The 20618-nt window shown below is 41.4% G+C and overlaps 1 protein-coding gene across 1 annotated transcript; it reads right to left on the reverse strand.

The window, feature by feature from the left end:
• Window positions 1–1507: 1507 nt before the first annotated feature.
• C8H6orf163 (chromosome 8 C6orf163 homolog) lies at window positions 1508–18680 on the reverse strand. The gene is made up of 5 exons (XM_042253426.1): window positions 18374–18680; window positions 14221–14315; window positions 11791–11898; window positions 5726–5928; window positions 1508–2014 (listed from the first exon to the last, which is right to left on the reverse strand). The coding sequence occupies exons 1-5, from the start codon at window positions 18519–18521 to the stop codon at window positions 1579–1581; spliced, it is 990 nt and encodes a 329-aa protein (XP_042109360.1). The 5' UTR covers window positions 18522–18680; the 3' UTR covers window positions 1508–1578.
• Between the last annotated feature and the right edge of the window lie 1938 nt (window positions 18681–20618).

The raw sequence follows: 20618 nt of genomic DNA on the forward strand, positions 1-20618 counted from the left end.
AATATGAGGGAATTCTTTCTGAATTATTTTACATAGGGTTCCCAGAATGTAAGTTTGTTCCTATTGAACTTGAGAAACATTGCTTTTTTTCCTACAAAGCTATTGCTATTGCTAAGTCACTTCAGTCGTGTCTGACTGTGCGACCCCATAGATGGCAGCCCACCAGTCTCCCTCCTCCCTGGGATTCTCCAGGCAAGAACACTGGAGTGGGTTGCCATTTCCTTCTCCAATGCATGAAAGCGAAATGTGAAAGTGAAGTCGCTCAGTCGTGTCCAACTTAGCGACCCCATGGACTGCAGCCTACCAGGCTCCTCCATCCATGGGATTCTCCAGACAAGAGTACTGGAGTGGGGTGCCATACAAAGCTATTGCAGTTCACCAAATAATAATCTCCAGGCTAGGTTACTAGACATACTGGAGGTCAGCACACCTCTCCACAATGGAAATCCTTGAAGAACACGTCCTTTTATTTGTTTTTAACTGCAACAAATACGAAAAGAGTTAAATGTCTGATGGAAACATGAGTAAAGCCAGATATACAAGTTTGTTTAGACTTCCATGAAATCTTTTTTCCTCCTAGCCAGTTTTGTTTGCCTTTTGTTTTTGATGTGGACCATTTTTAAAGTCTTTATTGAATTTGTTACAATATTGCTTCTGCTTTATGTTTTGGTTTTTTGACTCCAAGGCATGTGGCATCTTAGTTCCCCAACCAGGGATCCAGCTCACACCCCCTGAAATGGAAGCATGCAGTCTTAACCACTGGACTGCCAGGGAAGTCCTAAAACAGACTTTTTAATCAACAGGTATATAACTGATATGACTGCATGTTCCAGGGTTGACTGGAGATGACCTGGCGGTAAGGAGAGCTTTGGGGAGGCCACTAGGTTAGATAAGGAAAGCATTTATGTGGTCTAGGACAAAGCAATGACGTTGAAATTTAAGAGAAGGGACAGAATTTGGGAAATACTGCTAAAGTGACTGTGAAAAGAATATTGGTAGAGGGTAGGGAGAAAGGGGAGTGGTAAAGTTCAGGTTTTAGCTTAAGAAGACAAGGTACAAACAGTGCAGCAGGCATTTGGAAACATAAAGAGAGAGACAGGTTTAAGACAAGCTGTTGTTGTTCAGTTGCTAAGTCATGTCTGACTCTTTTTGATCACATGGGTTGTAGCCCGCCAGGCTCCTCTGTCCATGGGATTTCCCAGGCAAGAACACTGGAGTGGGTTACTATTTTCTTCTCTATGTTCTGGTTTTTTAGCTGTGAGGCATGTGGGATCTTAGCTCCCCCACCAGGGTTTGAACTCATACTTCCCGCGCTGGAAGGTGACGACTTAACCACTAAATTGCCAGGGAAGTACCACCTCCTAGTCCGTTTTGACCCCTCTCACTGTTTTCTCTCCTCCATTAGACTTGGAGCCCATTGTAGCCTGAAATGTGTTTTTGAATATTTTGGTTTTCCATCAAAACGCTTACAGCTCAATAGTACCATGCACATAACTGGGGATCCATACATGGTTTTTGAATGAATTTATTTAGTTTTTCGAATTGTGTCTTTTGTAGTGAAATTTCATATGAAGACTTTTAATCAGGAGTTGTTTGGTTCTCTGGAATAATAAGATTGGAAGGTGTTTTCTTTCTTTCTGGCAGAATAAAATCTGCGTGTCCTGGCGAGAGCTTTGGAAATGTATAATTGATGTATTTTTGAAATGCTGCCCTGGTTTCCTGTAACTCTTCCTCCAGGAAGTCTTTCCAATTCGTCATAATTCCCAGTTGCTTCGCTATGGACAGCAGCTCCCCCTGAGTGTTAACCAGTTTGTCCATCACATTTCCGAGCTTGGCCTGATGTGTTTTCTCTGCTTCTTGAAGCACTTCCTGAACCTCTTCTTGCTTCTGCCTCTGAGTCATGCAATAGTAGATGTTCATTTCATGTTGTTTTTCCTTTATCAGTTGGTTCACGTTCTTCCTCTGATCCTTCACAACTGTGACACCAGAACTCACAAATTCCTCCATGGCCTTTCTACCAAAAAGAGTAAGAGTTGAATGTTAGTGCTTAGATGGATTACCCACTAAAAACCAAAAGATTTTGCCTCTCACCACAGATGGAGAAGACATGACTGCATGGTTTACATGAGTCCCAGTCTGAGATAGGCTGGTCAAGATGAGCTTTTGATTAGATGTTAACAATCAAAAAGTACTTTTCAGAGCAGGGAAGGAACACATGGATTTCCTTGCTGTGGGCTAGAGTGAAGCCACCAGTCTACTGACTAATGCTAACTTTAGGGAGTCCACCAAGGTCAGAAAATATGAATGGCGAGTTCTACAAAGATGAAGAAATAAGGTCAGAGCTCCAAAACCCTAGAGAAAGTATTTCTATATATCCACATAGCTACTCACCTTTAGTTAGAGAGCAGGAAACTATCTCACAAAGTGAGTTTAGCCTTCATTTTGATTCTATCTGAGCAATATTCTATGACAGCCAAACTTTTTGGTCTCAAGATCACTTTCACTCTTAAAATGACCAAGAAACCCAAAGAGCCTTTGCTTATATCTATTGACCCTAACAGTTTCAAAAATTAAAGTCAGACATTTAATCAGCATTATAAATTCATGTGAAATATTGGATAAATTCATTAAATGTTAAAACAAAAAGCTTACCTTGTATGAAAAATTTTTTGTAAATCAAAAATCTTTTGATGAGAAAAGTGGCATCATTTTACATTTCTGTAAAACCATTTATTGTCTGGCTAAATAGGAGAAAAGCTAGATTTTCATTTTGCTTCAATCTGTTGAGGTATCACACAACATAAAACCCTGGAAAATGCCACTATATACTCCTGAGATGGAGTGAAAAGACAAATCATGTCTTAATGTTATTAAGAAAACAGCTTTGACCTTAGTGTCCTACTACAGGATCTGGGATCATACTTTGAGAACCATTGCCGAACAAATTCATATGCCTCTGATTATAATGTATCTAAAGGAAATCAACCTTGAATATTCATTGGAAGGACTGATGCTGAAGATGAAGCACCAATACTCTGGCCACCTGACGTGAAGAGCCAACTCATTGGAAAAGACCCTGATGCTGGGAAAGATCAAAGGCAGGAGGAAAAGAGGATGACAGAGAATGAGACGGTTGGATGGCATCACTGACTCAATAAACATAAATTTGGGCAAACTCTGGGAGACAGTGAAGGACGGGGAAGCCAGGTGTGCTGCAGTCCATGGGGTCTCAAAGAGGTGGACACGACTGAGTGACTGAACAAGAACAACAAGAGATCCACAGTGGAATTCTAAACAGTGGGCTTCCGTAGCGGCTCAGCTGGTGAAGAACCCACCTGCAATGTGGGAGACACGGGTTCAATCCCTGGGTTGGGAAGATCCCCTGGAGAAGGGAAGGGAGTGGCTACCCATTCCAGTATTCTGGCCTGGAGAATTCCATGGACTGAATAGTCCATGGGGTTGCAATGAGTAGGACACGACTGAGTGACTTTCACATTCACTCCACATATTAGTTTCTGCAAATGTTCTAAAGAATGCTGGAATCTAGCAAAGTCTCTAAATGAGATCTGGTGTGCTGCAGAGTGGGTTCAGCTGACTGGAACAAATTTGAACCTTTGACAATTATTTGAAGAATGCCCACCATGTGCCAGGCTCTCTTATAGGCACTAGGGACACATCAAAGAACAAAATGGACATTCTAGGTGGATATACTTACACAACAGGCACAGCAGTTTCCTAGTCATAGTCAACTGGTTCAGTGAAAGATGGCCACTGAAAGTCTTCCACCTTTGAACTTCATGGAGGAAGGGGCCAAAGGTGGGCAAAAGTGAAGGAGTGAAGGAGGGAGCAGGAGGCTCAGGGGAGTGTGAGGAGAGACCCAGATGCTCCTTTAGGACGGGCAGAGTTCCTGAGATGGAGCGGAGGAGGCAGAGGGAGAGAAGAACCACCCTCCACTGCTTTGCACAACTCACTCAGGAGTTACTGTCTTCTCTAACTTTCTCCCCAAATCCTGTTTTCTTCCCTCTCTAACTCACAATGACTTACAGCCTATGCAGGTAGGGAACCACTGAAATAGCCAAGGCTGCAGCCTTCATTCCTATTTATCTGTACTTCCTATAGGATTTTACTTTTGGCTCTCTTCTAAACAGTTCTAACAAGGAAAGTTTGCCCATTAATTATATACAAATAGATTTGTTAATTCAAGCAGTGAAGCAAGAGACAAGTCCTAGACCAGGAGGCCAAACAGAGAGGTTTCAGTCTGGGTCCAGCTGTGTCAGCCACATGAGCCTGGGCAGGCCACTGAGCACCCAGAGACAGGTTTGGAACCTCTGGATATTCCTGATAATTACTAGGGCTCTTGAATGCTGACCTGTTAAAACTGGCCAAACTCATCAAACGTTCACTACATATATAAAATGATTACTTTGGTATTTTTCACATATATATTAATAAGTGTATATGTGATCTGATTTATGTAAAAGTTACTTCAAATTATGCACATATATAAGGCAGTTCTGTTCAGTCACTCAGTCGTGTCCGACTCTTTGCGGCCCCATGGACCACAGCACGCCAGGCCTCCCTGTCCATCACCAACTCCTGGAGTTCACTCAGACTCATATCCATTGAGTCAGTGATGCCATCCAGCCATCTCATCCTCTGTCGTCCCCTTCTCCTCCTGCCCTCAATCCCTCCCAGCATCAGAGTCTTTTCCAATGAGTCACTTCACATCAGGTGGCCAAAGTATTGAAGTTTCAGCTTCAACATCAGTCCTTTCAATGAACACTCAGGACTGATTTCCTTTAGGATGGACTAGTTGGATCTCCTTGCAGTCCAAGGGACTCTCAAGAGTCTTCTCCAACACCATAGTTCAAAAGCATCAATTCTTCGGTGCTCAGCTTTCTTTATAGTCCAACTCTCACATCCATACATGACCACTGGAAAAACCATAGCCTTGATGAGATGGATCTTTGTTGGCAAAGTAATGTCTCTGCTTTTTAATATGCTGTCTAGGTTGGTGATAACTTTCCTTCCAAGGAGTAAGTGTCTTTCAGTTTCATGACTGCAGTCACCATCTGCAGTGATTCTGGAGTAAATATATCAAAAGAACAAGGAAGGATACTGAACTACATTCTCTTAAATGATTGTCTCTGGGAGACAGTGGGCAGGAAGCAGGGAGTCAGGACTTAGTAAATTTTGCTCTCTCTGTATTTCTAGAAGCTCAACTTTGTTTATAGCATTATGACTTGTGTAAAAAGAAAGAGACCAAAAGTAACACATCCACAGTAGTGTACCATGTGGGCCAGAGGATGTGAAGACTGTTATGTGTTTGTGGAAAAACATTTCTTAATACCCTGCCTCCCCTAAAATTGGAGATATGGAATGAAAAGCACAATTTTTAGGGCAGTAGTTACCTTGCAAGATAGGAGGAGAGGAAACAAAGGTGGTTGAGGAAGAATATGGGACTTCACAATCCGCTCAAAAGGCTGGTAGGCCCTTGAGTATTCGCGTTATTTTTCTTTACATCACACACACACACACACACACACACACACACAATACTCTACAATATACTATATATATATACTGTTCCCCATGTTTGATATATTCTGTAATAAAAATGTAAAAACACAAAAAGTAGGAAGTATCTTTGGCATCCACCCTATCCTCTTTCCAAGCTGATTCTGACAGGGGATGCACTGACTTGCAGGGGCGCTCCCTGGAGTACCTTCTCTGAGACTGGATTTCTTCCTGGGCAATGAGCCTCTCCTGCTCTCGCGCTTCCTGCACAGCCTGGACCTTCTCGCGGTGGCACTCCATCATGATCCTTTGGATCCTGTGGACCATGCGCTGCTCAGCAGCCAAGTGTTCTCGCTGCAGTTCTTCTTCCACATTTTTATGCAATTGCATCTTGGTCTTAACTGTCATTTCCTTAAACAACAGGAAAACCAGGTTCAGATGCTACAGCTTTGATGTTTGAAAATGAATACTAAGAGGTTATTCAGATCGTAATTTATCTGCCTGAAGGAATATACACCGATTAAGCCTGATGATTTAAGAGTGTATAAAAATAAGAAGCAGATCCACAGATATAGAGATCAAACAAATAAGTTACCAGTGAGGAGAGGTAAGGGGGAGGGGGTGATATAAGGGTAGGGAGAAAAGGAGGATTTTTATGGGGTTGTATGAAATCAAGTGCGTGAAACTTTTGAAAATTGTAAAGCACCATAGAATTTAAAGAATTTTTCATTCAATACAAAAAGAATTGTTTAGAAAAGTGAAGGAATACTGAAAAAGATAATTAAAAAAAACTTGGGGGGCAGTGGTTGGGAGGGAGGCTCAAGAGGGAGGAGATATATATACATATATATATATATAGTTATGACTGATTTGCTTTGTTTCATGGCAGAAACCAATACAACATTATAAAGCAATTATCTCCCAATTAAACAGAAAAACTGAAATGGTATCTCTATACCATGGAATATTATTAATATACAGCTATTGAAAAGGAAAGAAAAGGAGTATATACTATATGGGGCACTTATAATGATGCTAGGTAAAACCAGAAATGTACAAACTATATAGCATAAGTATGTATACTATAGTTGTTTAGATGCTAACTCATGTCTGCCTGTTTTGCAACCCCCTGGACTGTAGCCCACCAGGCTCCTCTCTCCATGGGACTTCCCAGGCAAGAATAGTAGAGTGGGTTGCCATTCCTTCTCCAGGGGAATCTTCCCAACCCAGGGATCAAACCCACGTCTCCTGCATTGGCAGGCGGACTCTTTATCACTGAGCCACCAGGGAAGCCCAAGTATATACACAGATAATATTGAAAAGGAATACGCAAAAGGAAGAGTAATTGAGTCATGGTCATTTTTTGATTCTTCAAATATTCTATAGCATTCTATTATCTTTATCCATGATTAGAAATACAGACTACAGTTCTGCTTTAGGAAGTCAGTCCTGGAAAGTGGCAGAAATAACGACCAGGAGAGTCTCTTGGGTAGGAGGGGACCTGAGCAAGCAGTCCACAGGACGGCAGTCTCAGGAAGCTGCCTGCATGCCCTCACTGTCCTTCTGGAGTATTCCAGCTCATTCACTTTGAGGGGCCCATCCTCAGTCACAAAGGAGACAGGAACAAGAGTTCCACCACTTGTTCCTGTAGAAGGACCTATGGAGCCCTCAGCTAGGTAAAGACAGGGGACACTTGTCAAACCAGGACTAGGGACTTCCCTGGCGATCCAGTGGTTAAGACTCCATGCTTCCAATGCAGGAGGCGCAGATTCGATCCTTGGTCCAGGAATAAGATCCCACATGCTGTGCAGCATGGCCAAAAGATAAAAAAACAAAAACAAAACAGGACTTGAGGGCAACAGGCTCTCAAGGGAAACCCTGTATCCCTGGAAGTGCCCAACGAAGTCATGGTGTACCAAGCACAGTGCTGGGCCCACGGCTCCAAGCAGGAGGCTGGAATTCCATCCTCGGGACTCACTGCCTACTGGAGGAGACCCAAACTCCATCCTGCAACCACTGTTTTAAAAGAAATACATACCAGAAAGGAGGGGCAGTTAATTCTCTCCAGTTGTTTCAAAACTTTCATTTAAAGGGAAATAGTAGCTCTATTTTAGGGATAAGAGAGAACATACAGAAACTAAGTTGTTCAATATTCTGTAATAACCTAAATGGGAAAAGAATTTGAAAAACAATAGATCCATGTATCAATATATGTATAACTGAATCACTTTGCAGTACATCTGAAACTAATACAACATTGCTAATCAACTATGCTCCAATATAAAATAAAATTTTTTAATGTAAAAACAAAACAAGCAAAAAAGAAATTAAGTTATTTCACAGAGTGAGTCATGGGAAGAACTAGGACCAGAAAGCAGGATTCTCACCCACTAGTTTCTCACATCATTGCAAGATGTGATGCTGGGGTCTTTCCAGAAATTCATCGGTGTGTTTTCATTCCAGAAACTCTGCCCTGTCTTATCAGACAGTACAGTAAGTTTCCTCCCTCCCTTCAAACCCCTCCCCACCTCCCAGAGACAATTTCTGAGCAGCGTATGGAAGGTTCTGCTGTGGGTAGTAAGTCTAAATCTCTATCTTGTAGTCAGAGGCTGCTGTTGAACATCTTAGGGGATATTTCAACTTCTTAGGTATCATTTCTGGGTTTTCAAGTACATTTTCAGCAACTGAGACTGCTGAATGGTTGCGCCTTATAAAGATGATGTATTACCATAATACATTTCTATTTGAATCACAGAACTTAAAAAGGATACCTCCACCCTTTATTTTGACTGGGTTCTGAATTTAACTCAGAGAATGAAATTCTGTTTCTCTTTCATGTAATGATTTAGTGAAACCGAAATCATTTTACTGTATCACATAGCATGTCCAATAGCTATTTAAAGCTACAAAAAATAATGACCTACTGTTTGGCAGTGTTCCTATTCAACAGAAAGCCTTCCAGTCAAATTACTTTTATTGAAGTGCATTTTGAGAGAATGGGCCTCTATTGTGAGATAAGAGACAGCCTGGCCAAATCCTGACTGTACAGGCATGTCACAGACCTTTCTTCATGCCACCATGTCTCCCTCAGGAGAAGTTTCTCTCACGCGTCCCAGGCAGGAAGATCCTGGGCCTTAATCTGTCTTTAGCTGGGGGATATGGTGATTTGTAGCACTTTCCTCTTTGAACTGTCAGAAAGCTCAAAGGCCCAGCTGTGATAACAGCACAGACCTCATGCGGCTACTGACATTTCTGAGTCTTGGATTCACACCTGACTTTGTATTTCCTCTTCTCATTTTCCCTTAGCTTCTATTTTATTATTTACTTTTTAATATTACTGTATTTGAATAAGACAATATTAGCACTTTTTCAGAATGCTATCTGTCCATTGGACAAGACCTGGAAATTTGGTTTCACAGCAATTCACCTAAAACTTATCCCAAATTCTTAGCATCACAGAAGAGCAGTACCTGGTGAGTTCTACGTATCAGAATGTAAGGCTGTTTGGTGCTAGAAATTGGTTTTCTGCCCTCTGTACTGATAATCTCAAACTTTCTTAGGTGTGAGAAGCACATGGTTAAAAACACTGTCAGTGACTCTGTAGGACAGGTAGGACCAGGAATCTGTAGAAAGGGAGACTCTAGGGAGGTGGTTCAGAGGCACCCCCTGAGAAGCAATAATGAGGTCTATGTCTGGGGACCCTACAGCTGAAACAACCCTATGTACTCCACTTAGACAAATCTTCATTATATGAAAAAAAAAAGTCACTAAAATTTTTATCGAATAATCTGGAAAGGCCAACCTCCCTGTAACTGTTCCCCTTAAATTGTCTTAGGACTTCCATTTTAACACTAAGTGGATTAACTCAACCCCAAGACTGTATGTGCATGTGTGCATGGTCGGTCATGTCTGAGTCTTTGTGACCCTGTGGACTGTAGTCTGCCAGGCTCCTCCGCCCATGGGATTCTCCATGCAAGAATACTGGAGAGGATTGCCATTTCCTGCTCCAGGGGATCTTCCTGCCCCAGGGATCGAACTCGCATCTCCTGTGTCCCCTGCATTGGCAGGCGGATCCTTTACTACTGAGCCACCAAAGACTATGTGTGATAAAGTGAAGTTGCTCAGTCGTGTCCGACTCTTTGTGACCCCGTGGACTGTAGCCTAAGAGGCTCCTCTGTCCACAGAATTTTCCAGGCAAGAGTACTAGATTGGGTTGCCATTTCCTTCTCCAGGGGATCTTCCCGACCCAGGGATCGAACCTGGGCTTCCCACATTGAGGGCAGTCACTTTACCATCTGAGCCACCTGGGAAGCCCCTAAAGACTATATGGGGTACCGCCAAATGACTTAAAGCAAGACTGGGATGTGAGCTCCTGGAAACAGGGATCACATCTAAGTTACCTTGTATTGTCACAACCTAATGCCAGCAGTGATGTTTAAAATGTCTGTCCTCTGGTTGAAGCACAGAGCTGGGACATAAGGCCCCCACACACATGGAAATGGTTACCCCTTGAAATTTTTGGTTGGGGAAGTCCAGGGTGGGCTTGGGGATGGTGATTTATCAACGGATAGAGAAGTATTTCACTGTTCAAAGACCAGTGTGGCCGTTCTGTCCCTGCTGGGTGAGCAGCAGGCCTCTCCAGACATGCTATAAACGCTCCTCCTGTTTTGAACTGAAATCAAGGATGGGCAGTGATCCACTGCAGCCAGGCCTCCAGGGACCATGGCCCCTGGTGTCAGGTAGGGAGGGCCCACCACGCTTCAGTAGCCCTGGGATGGAGCTCTCCTCCCTACTAGCAAGTTTTCTGAGGGCAAGCATGGTCCATTTAATCTCCCTAGTACTGAGCTGATCAATGACAGGTGTGCATGGCGTTAACAACGGACAAATGGGCCTGTGGTCCCTGAACTGTTTATGAGTTATGTTCTTGCTGAATGAGGCCAAACTGCGGCCACACTTCCGTTGCTTTCCCTCCAGCCTCTGCCCAGGAATCATTACCTTGCACCGTGTCCTGTCCTTCCCATGACCCCCATGTGAAAGGAGTGCTGTGTGCTTTTCCTTTGAGCAGCTTTTGGACTGAACTGTGTGAGGAACCCTGGGGCTCTGCCTTGATAGTTTACTAACTGCCCCAAGTTGTGCAGTCATGTAATGGTACCAGGTACAGCCTGCAAAGAGTTTCCCTCGTTGTGAGACTTCTGATCCTGCGGGAAATACCTGAGAAACAGCCCAGGGGTCTCCCTTATCACTGCAGTAAATGCAAATTTAGGGGAAAGAATGCAATCAGAGAGCCTGCTTCCTCTGTCCAGCCCGCTTTCGCACTTACAAAGTCACGGCACCACACTGGCCCCAGGATAATGGTGGTAGTGAGTCAGATGTGCCCTTGTAGGGACTGTAGGAGTGTGGCCACCAGACATTTAATGAGTAATCAATCCTCTCATCCATGCACCTGCATCAGTGCTGGGTGGGCATGCTGTGAAAGAGGGCGGGGTGACAAGGACAGTGCATGGCTGTCAGCACAGAGCTGGTGGTGTAAGGCTTCCCTTGACCAGTGATTCTGGGTGTCTGATGAAGTGCAGGAAGGACATGCTGACAAGGTCTTCAAGGTGGGAAAGAGGGTGGTGAGTACAGGTTTGAGGATCCAGAGAAAGGGCTGTAAGAGGAGGAGAGCCAGTGATAAGAGATGCGGAGACTGACAGGCAGGGGTGCCTCCTTCATATCTAACCCCATAAAGGTTTGGGCTCACCCAAGGCCATTCATTATGGTTCATTACGTCAAAGGGATTCTCCTGCACCCAACCATCGCTCTTGCCATAAAGACCAGGATTTCTTCTGTAAAAATCCTGGGCCTCCCAACCAACCTCCATAAAATACTCATCTAGACTTTATGTATGATTGTTTTTCTTCCATTCCCTTGCCAGAGCTTTTTACAAACTTAAGTACTTCTTAAAAGACAACAAACAGGCCACTATAAAAACCTGTAAATCTCAGGAGACAAGTGGACACAGCAGAGGAAGAGGAGGGTGAGATGAGTTGGGAGAGTAGCAATGATATATATACAGTACCATGTGTGAAACAGCCCGCTAGCAGCCAGCTGCACAGCTTAGGAAAGTCGGTTTGGGGCTCTATGATGACCTAGAGGGCTGGGATGGGGGATGGATGGGAGGGAGACTCAAGGAGGGGATATATGTATACTTAGAGATGATTCATGTTGTTGTACAGCAGGAACTAACACAAAACTGTAAAGCAATTATACCCAAATAATGATTTTTTTAAAAACCTTTAACTCTTTTTCATGTTCCTCTTTCAGAAACTGGATTTGCATTTTGTACATATCATTTGCTTCTTCGAGGGCTTTCTTCACTGCTTGTCTTTGGCGTTCATCGGCCTGTGAAAGAGAGTTCATTTATTTGTTAATATACATCAGGTTTTCATGTTTAATGAAAATTAGCCACCACCATGGGGCCCCACTAACTGGCTCTATTCCAATCTCAGACCTCCCACAGCACACTGCTGTCTCAGGAAGAGATGTCCCTAACACAGCCCTGGCCCCTGGCTAACATTACTGTTTCAGGAGCTGCCCGGGAGAGCTTTACTGCAGGCTGCTGGGTGGTCTTTTTAATTTGGCACTCTATTTCTTGTTGACTAACTATCAAAGTAATGTAGGTTCATCCAAGAAATTATGGAAAATACAGAGGAGTAGAAAAATGTACAAAATCAGAAATTTGCTGAGAAGGGAGGTTGAGTATCACCCCAGATCCCCTGCATTTAGTTCAGTTCAGTTCAGTTGCTCAGTTGTGTCCGACTCTTTGGATCTCATGGACTGTAGCATGCCAGGCCTCCCTGTCCATCACCAACTCCCGGAGTCTACTCAAACTCATGACCATTGAGTCGGTGATGCCATCCAACCATCTCATCCTCTGTTGTCCTCTTTTCCTCCTGCCTTCAATCTTTAACAGCATCAGGGTCTTTTCCAATGAGTCAGTTCTTCACATCAGGTGGCCAGAGTATTGAAGTTTCAGCTTCAACATCAGTCCTTTCAATGAACACTCAGGACTGATCTCCTTTAGGATGGAATGGTTGGATTTCCTTGCAGTCCAAGGGACTCTCAAGAGTCTTCTCCAACACCACAGTTCAAAAGCAACAATTCTTCAGCACTCAGCTTTCTTCACAGTCCAACTCTTGCATCCATATATGACTACCAGAAAAACCATAGCTTTGACTAGACGGGCTTTTGTAGGCAAAGTAATATCTCTGCTTTTTAATTTGCTGTCTAGGTTGGTCATAGCTTTTCTTCCAAGGAGCAAGCGTCTTTTAATTGCATGGCTGCAATCACCATCTGCAGTGATTCTGGAGCCCAAAATAATAAAGTTTGTCACTGTTTCCACTGTTTCCCCATCTATTTGTCATGAAGTGATGGGGTCAGCTGTCAAGATCTTCATTTTCTGAATGTTGAGTTTTAAGCCAACGTTTTCACTCTCCTCTTTCACTTTCATCAGGAGGCTCTTTAGTTCTTCACTTTCTGCCATAAGGGTGGTTTCATCTGCATATCTGAGGTTACTGATTTTTCTACTGGCAATCTTGATTCCAGCTTGTGCTTCTTCCAGCCAAGTATTTCTCATGATGTACTCTGCATATAAGTTAAATAAGCAGGGTGTCCCCTGCATCAAGGTCTTCAGAAAGATGTTTCATTATTTTATTTGAAAAGAATGCCCAGAACATTAGATAAACTTATGTTTAAATTGTACATTATTCACAAAAGCATTCTCTTGTATTAGGGAATATGATTAATGGCTCACAGTCAATTTAAATTATATTATTATTGATAAGGATAAATGACTATAAAGACTTTTATATCTATTACCCTTCACACTGAAGCATTTTGTACTTTTGGAGAACTTTCATACAAAGCTTTTGCTGGAACTAACGCTGGACAATTCCAATACTCTTTGCTATGATGTATATATTATAGAGAAACTGAGAAATAACTTCTAAGCTCTGTGGCTTATCCTGCTCTCAAGGAGTGTTAATCCTCTTTAGGGAAGTCACGTATAGCCTTTTCTTTATTTCTGGAAGAAATGTGGCTGGAGGATAGAGGTTTGGCTTTATTGAAGTGTCTGGGATCTGACCGTGAGCTCCAAGGCACTCAAATTGCTCCTGTGGCCTTCAGCAGTCATGTAGACAAGGTGTCAAGGACTTTGGAGCAAAGAGGAGCTGGGAGAGGGTTGAAAAAGAGACTTAGCTATGATGCAATTTTTGGAAAAAAAGCCACTTGGGGTATTACACGCTGCACAAATGGATGGTCTACATATAAAATATTAAGCAATAATAAACAATTATCAACAAGAATGTCTGTTTTTTGAAGTTTTAATTCAATGAGAATAAAGGGAGCCAGAGTCATCCACATGCAGGGGCAATTTAAAAGGATGGAAGCTCCTGATGATTTCTGCTTCCTACTCTGCATCTATGTGTGCTGGGCACGTCATTTCATTGAACTTTCTCAACAATTCTAGAGAATATTATTATTCCTCTTTCACATTTGAAGATGCCAAGACTACATTTGAAGATGCCAAGACTACAGAGCTGAAGAACCTGCCCCACAGATGACCAGCATTCAAAGTCAGCCCTGCCTGACTCTACTCTTTCATACAAACCCTCAAAGAGAAAGAACTGCCAAGAGGCATGCAGGCTGATTTCCGGTTTCCTTTACCTTAGCCCATATGTCAGCTTCTGCCTGTGCAATACGTTCTTTGAGTGCATCCTCTTGAAACTGCTCTTCCTTATTCAGAATATCTTTCCCAATATCTGCGGAGTGGAAGAGGAAAAAACATCACATATATCCACGGACTGTATCTGGGCTTTCTTTTTCACTGCTATCAAGTTATTTACTAAAGTTATCTAAGAGATCCTTTTGGGAAATTTCACTCTCTAAAGATTCCAGTGAAAGAGGGAAGTTATTCCCCCAACTGATTAGGAAGGAGCTCACAGCACGGTTAGACCTGGATGGACTCAGTCCCCTTCACCACAACCCACACTTCTAGTCATTGTTCAGTCACTCAGTCATGTCTGATTCTTTGCTGCCCCATGGACTGCAGCTCCTGGAGCTTGCTCAAACTCTTGTCCACTGAGTTAGCGATGCCATCCAGCCATCTCATCCTCTGTCGTCCCCTTCTCCTCCCACCTTCTATCTTTCCCACCATCAGGATCTTTTCCAATGAGTCAGCTCTTCGCATCAGGTGCCCAAAGTATAGGAACTTCAGCATCAGTCCTTCCAATGAATATTCAGGATTGAATTCCCTTAGGATTGATTGGTTTGGACTCCTTGCAGTCCAAGGGACTCTCAAGGGTCTTCTCCAACACCACAGTTCAAAAGCATCAATACTTCAGCGCTCAGCCTTCTTTATGGTCCAACTCTCACATTCACACATGACTACTGGAAAAACCATAGCTTTGACTAGATGTAACTCTGTTGGCAAAGTAATGTTTCTGCTTTTTAATACACTGCCCAGGTTTGCCATAGCTTTTCTTCCAAGGAGCAAACGTCTTTTAATTTCATGGCTGCAGTCACCATCTGCAGTGATTTTGGTGGCCAAGAAAATTAAGTCTGTCATTTTATTTTAGATGAGGAAACAGTGACAGACTTTATTTTCTCCTTCTGGTAACAGGACTCACTTTCCTCAAGAACTTGTTCCCTCACCTGTTCTGGGATTGCCAATCACAGTAGCCAACCTGCTTGGCCCATCACATGCTCCCCACCTTCCAGGCCCCGTTAACTGGAGCACAGACTCAACCCTGGCCAAACACACTCTTTCCCTTATTTTATATAAGGCTATAAGGAGAACAGAGCTCTTTTCCTCTAAGGTTTCTAAGCTGGAGATATTAAGGTGATTAGAGCAGTTTGGAACCACTTCCACTCCTTTCTCAGTTGCTGGAGTAAGCTTGGCTGTACTGGTAAAACGACTAAGCCAATGCATGGAGACAGCAAGTGTGGACAGACTGACAGCCCTGGTACCAGATCCCTCTTGGGTACCACTGTTATAAGGGTCAAGAAGCCCTCCTTTATAAATAGTCTAGTCTGAGTTGTGTTTCTGTCACCTGCAACTGAAATACATATTAGCTGGCATTGATTTAACAGTCTTTGCTACTAGATTATCAGTGAGTCTAAAAGTATAAAGCAGTGAATACTATGGGGAGGATGGACATATACTACACAGGCCCAACATTGTATAGAGATAATTACGAAAGATTTAGAAAGCAATCGGACTAAGCATGGACTGGCAAAGTTTTGCACTTCATAAAAATGTGATACAAGTGTGGGCTGCTGTTATCCTTTTTTATACTTCAGTTCCAGTACTTTGTATTAGTCATTCTCCACTCTAACTGTACAACAGGATCCATAAATAGCTTTTTTTTAATGGTGAAAAAAGGAACACACTATTAATATGAAGAATGACTTGGATCTTAAGGGAATGCTGAGTGAAAAAAGCCGATTTCAAAGTTATATACTGTATGATTATACACACACACACAGGGTATATAGAGAGAATATAGTATATTATATATATATATATATATATATATATATGTTTTATATATAAAACATTGTCAAAGAGCTTTAATTATAGTGACTGAGGACAGATTAGTGGTTGCCAGGAGTTTAAATGAGGAGGTATTAAGAGGTAACATGAGCCAGTTTCTCTGTGGTGAAGAAATATTTCTGTGTTATGATTGTAGTGACGGTTACATGAATCTATGTGATAAATTTAATAAAACTACACACCAAGGAAAAAAGAACAAATAAGGTCTGCCCCTAACTTAACAGTATCGCTCCAACACCAATTTCCTGGTTTTGACAATGTACCAGTGTTATGTAAGGCATCAATGACAGAACCTGGTTGGGAACTCTGTTCTATTTTTAAAATGTGTCAGTCTTCAACTATTTCCAAATAAAGACCTATTAAATATATAAAAAAATATTGGAAAAATTTTTTTAAAAGGCCACATGCTGAGGGCCAATTCTGAAGGTTCTAATTTAGTGGGTTTGTGTTGGATTAGCATTGTAATAGGGAAGAACAAACCTGACTCCCTATTAGATGTTTTCGTTTACTTTAACCTTTGTATTCAATTCGTTTTGCTTAGAGTGAAAAATGTTCCGTACAGCCTAAAATATACAGGGTAGCCTGCTCTCAAGGTTCTGACCTTTAAAGGTAAAACACTTTTCCATTCATGTAGAGCCAAAAAGTTGCAGAACAGAGAATAAGATTTGTCTTGCTGGAGGTTTACAGGAACATCATGAACTGACCCATAATGGACAACTGCAAAAACAAAGGATTCCTGCAGGAAGAAGTCTGCAACAACCAACCCATCTCTCCTCCCCTTTTAATATGAAAAATGCCTGCATTCTGAAAGGGCTAAGAAGGTTCTTTGGTACATTAATCTGCCATCTCTGCTTGCTGGCTTTCTGAATAAAGTCGTTCTTCTTTGCCCCAACAACTCATCTCCTGACTTATTGGCCTGTCATGCAGTGAATAGAATGAATTTGGACTTCGTAACAGTATTAAATCCAATGAAGTTTGTGTTTGGATTTAAAAGTTCTGTAGAACACTGCCAATGTTGAGAACTACTCTCTGCAATACTTCTTAGCATTTATACATGTTTTAATTTATCCACTTAATGTTTTGATTCAGATATACTAGGAAGCATAAGGAATCAACCAAAAAAAGCATATCTAAAAATGGATATCCACTGTTCTGGGTGTAAAAAGCCAAATCATTATAGAAATTATAATTAATGTCACACTAAACAGTTACTAAAAGTTAAAATCAGTAATCAGTTTTGGTAATGATATTTTTAGAGGATGACCCCAATTTTATCTCCCTCTACATTTTAGTTTTTTTTTTTCAAAACATTCTCCATTCTATAGCTTCTTACATTTTCAAAGATCAGGAGTAAAATTTAGTCACCACTAACTTAACACGTTAAAGACAGGATTTAAGAGTACTTAGGAAAACACTTCCAAGGCGTAAAACCTGACTGAAAACCTGACAGGAATGAGGAGAAAAGGAAACCTGTAATTAAAATTTGATTTGCTTATTAGAAGTGCATATATAGGGGGAAGAGATAAATTAGAAATTTGGGGATAATAAATAATACTATTATATATAAAATAGATAAGCAAAGACCTACTATATGGCACAGGGAACTATATTCAATATCTTATAACCTATAATGGATAATAATCTGAAAGAGAACACATATACATATATAATTTAATATAAAATATATTAAATATAATACATATATATATAAAACGGAATCACTTTCCTGTACACCTGAAATATCATAAATCAGCTATACTTAAAATGTTTTTAAATATAAAAGGAGGACTTAAAAGAAGAAGTGTATACACAGTACATATTCTCATGCTATTTATAATCTATTTTATGTCACCAGTACTAACAAAGAACAGTTTCTTTCATCTGTTTATTAAGGTGTTACTTAGAGATATTTCTCTCCTATGTGTATGGAGTGCCCAAGGATGGGCGAGGGCAAAAAGAACTCCAAGTTATCATTATGTGCCAGGCTTTAGAATAGGTATGAATATTTCATTAAAGCCTCAAAAGAAACCTGCAAGAAAAGTATTATATTAACATCCCTGTTTACATATAAGGAAACAGATTGAGAGGCTAAGTATCCTGCCAAGGCACACAACTGGAAAGTGGAGAAGCAGGATTTCAACCCATATTCTTCTCATGCCAAACACACGCATCTGCAGGACAAGGAGCCGATCAAAGTCTGTACAACAAGAATGACATACGATGCTATGAAACATTAGGACAAAGAAAACCAGTAAAGTCACTTACCCAGTATATCTTTGTGAGTGTAAAACCGTGTCTTAAATGGCTTGTATTCATGGATCCGTTTGAAGGTTTCCCCAAAAGGGGCTGGTGGAATTATCTTATTACAAACAGCACAGCAAACAAAGTTTGTATAATTTGGATTTCTGATCATAATTAAAGTTGTCTTTTACTATGTACAATTAAAACACTCTTAGGATTAGAAAAAGTAGTATTAAGAAAAGTTCAAGTTTGAGAAAGCAGAAGAGATTCAAGGTTTGAAGACAATGCTAGAGGCTTGTCAGGATTAAATGATTCACCATGATTAGGAAGTGGTTATACGCCTAGTGGTAAAGAATGGTACTGAAAGCTTCTGCCCATAGAAGGTCTGGGCACTGGATTTGGGAAGATTTAAGCAGCTGCTCCCTCCTAGAGTCTAGATTAAATTGTTAACTTACTTAGCAACTGTTGCTAGGTAAGACAAGCTTTGCTCATAAAAGCAACTAGAAATAATGACAAAAGGCAGCATGGTACACCTCTTCATTTCCCAGATACTTCCTATATGTTTCCTTCTGATGCTGTAACAAATGTCTACATACTCGGTGGCTTAAAACCACACAAATTCATTCTCTTGCAGTTCTGGAGGTCTAGAGGTCAGAAGTCCACAACAGTGTCGGCAGAACTGGTTCCTTCTAGAGGTTTCAGGGAGAATCTGTTTCCTTGCCTTTTCCAGCTTCCAGAGACCGTCCCCATTCCTTGTCCCATGGACTTGCATCAATATAGCCTCTTATCCTCCTGTCTGCAGGGTGACATTGCTTCTTTCTCTCATCATCTGCCTCACTCTTATAAGCACTTTTGTGGTTATATCACACCCACCCAAATAATAAAGGGTCATTTCCCTATTTCAAATCCTGAACTTAATCATCTGTCAAGTTCCTTCTGCCATGTTTTTTTTTTTTTTTTTTCCCAGTCGTGTCTGACTCTTTGTGACCTCTCATGGACTGCAGCATGCCAGGCTACCCTGTACTTCACTCTCTCTCTCTCTCATGTCCATTAAGTCAATGATACCATCCAACCATCTCATCTTCTGTCACCCCCTTCTCCTCCTGCCCTCAATCTTTCCCAGCATCAGGGTCTTTTCCAATGAGTTTCTTCCAAGGAGCAAGCATCTTTTAATTTCATGGCTGCAATCACCATCTGCATGATTTTGGAGCCCCAAAGAATAAAGCCTGTCACTGTTTTGTTTCCCTACCTATTTGCCATGAAGTGATGGGACTGGATGCCACGATCTTAGTTTTTTGAATGTTGAGTTTTAAGCCAGCTTTTTCACTCTCCTTTCACCTTCACCAAGAAGCTCTAGTTGTTCTTCACTTTCTGCCATAAGGGTGGTGTCATCTGTATATCTGAGGTTATTGGTATAACCTTGACTCTTCTGTCATATAATGGAACATGTTTACAGGTTCTGGAATTAGGATTCAAACATCTCTAGGGTGGTGTGGGAAAAGAGGTGTATTATTCAGTCTACCATACTTTCTGTTAAATGGTTTACTTAAAGAATTGATTTTTTAGGCCATAACAAAAAAAAGGGAGTTTAATTTTTTTTTAGGTTATCTATAATGCTTTTGTGTCAGGGCAATAAAACTGGGAAAATCACACAGTACCTTAAAGGAAAAATTATTTTCAGTAAGCAAGCACTCAAAACTACTAAGGTTGGCTTTTAAAATCATAGTTAATTCATTTGTTGTCCTTGTTTTAAAATGGAAAGAACTGCATCTCAAGAATCCCCTCCTTGCTTAGAAAACTGGGACGGATTGGTTGCCTTACAGAAGATAAGGCTGTTAAACAATAAATAACTTCACTGTTTACACGGGGAAATTCTTAACAACTAAACTGCTTTCTCTTCTGGGCAAATGACTCTTTTATCAGAAAAAATTACTTCCCTGGGCTGAGGTTGCTTGCTGCTTACCAGTAGTTCATTTATCAATACTTGCTTCAGGACAATCTATTATGTTACAGTTTGCCCGATCTCAACCAGATTCCTGTACTGGAAAACATTCCTCCTACCAGACTCCAAGATGCCATAAACATCTTGCCCTGAGCATCCCCTCCTTAGACCACTGACTTTGTCTCATTTTCCTTTAGAGAAGGAATGAAAACATCCACAGCCAAGCAGTCTTTGACACTGCACATAGAAGACTGTGCTACACAACTTGTAACAGACCTATGAACAGTATCACAGTTAGGTTGAAAGTGAAAGTGAAGTCGCTCAGTC

This window comes from Ovis aries, chromosome 8 (assembly GCF_016772045.2).
Source record: "Ovis aries strain OAR_USU_Benz2616 breed Rambouillet chromosome 8, ARS-UI_Ramb_v3.0, whole genome shotgun sequence".
Classification (NCBI taxonomy): domain Eukaryota; kingdom Metazoa; phylum Chordata; class Mammalia; order Artiodactyla; family Bovidae; genus Ovis; species Ovis aries.

Coding starts and splice junctions, on each gene's coding strand:
- C8H6orf163 (XM_042253426.1), bottom strand. CDS start 18,521: ATGATCAGAAATCCAAATTATACAAACTTTGTTTGCTGTGCTGTTTGT. Junction 5,929..11,790: donor AACATGAAAAAGAGTTAAAG/GTTTTTAAAAAA, acceptor CTGTTGTTTAAG/GAAATGACAGTTAAGACCAA. Junction 2,015..5,725: donor GAAATCCAGTCTCAGAGAAG/GTACTCCAGGGA, acceptor TCTTTTTGGTAG/AAAGGCCATGGAGGAATTTG.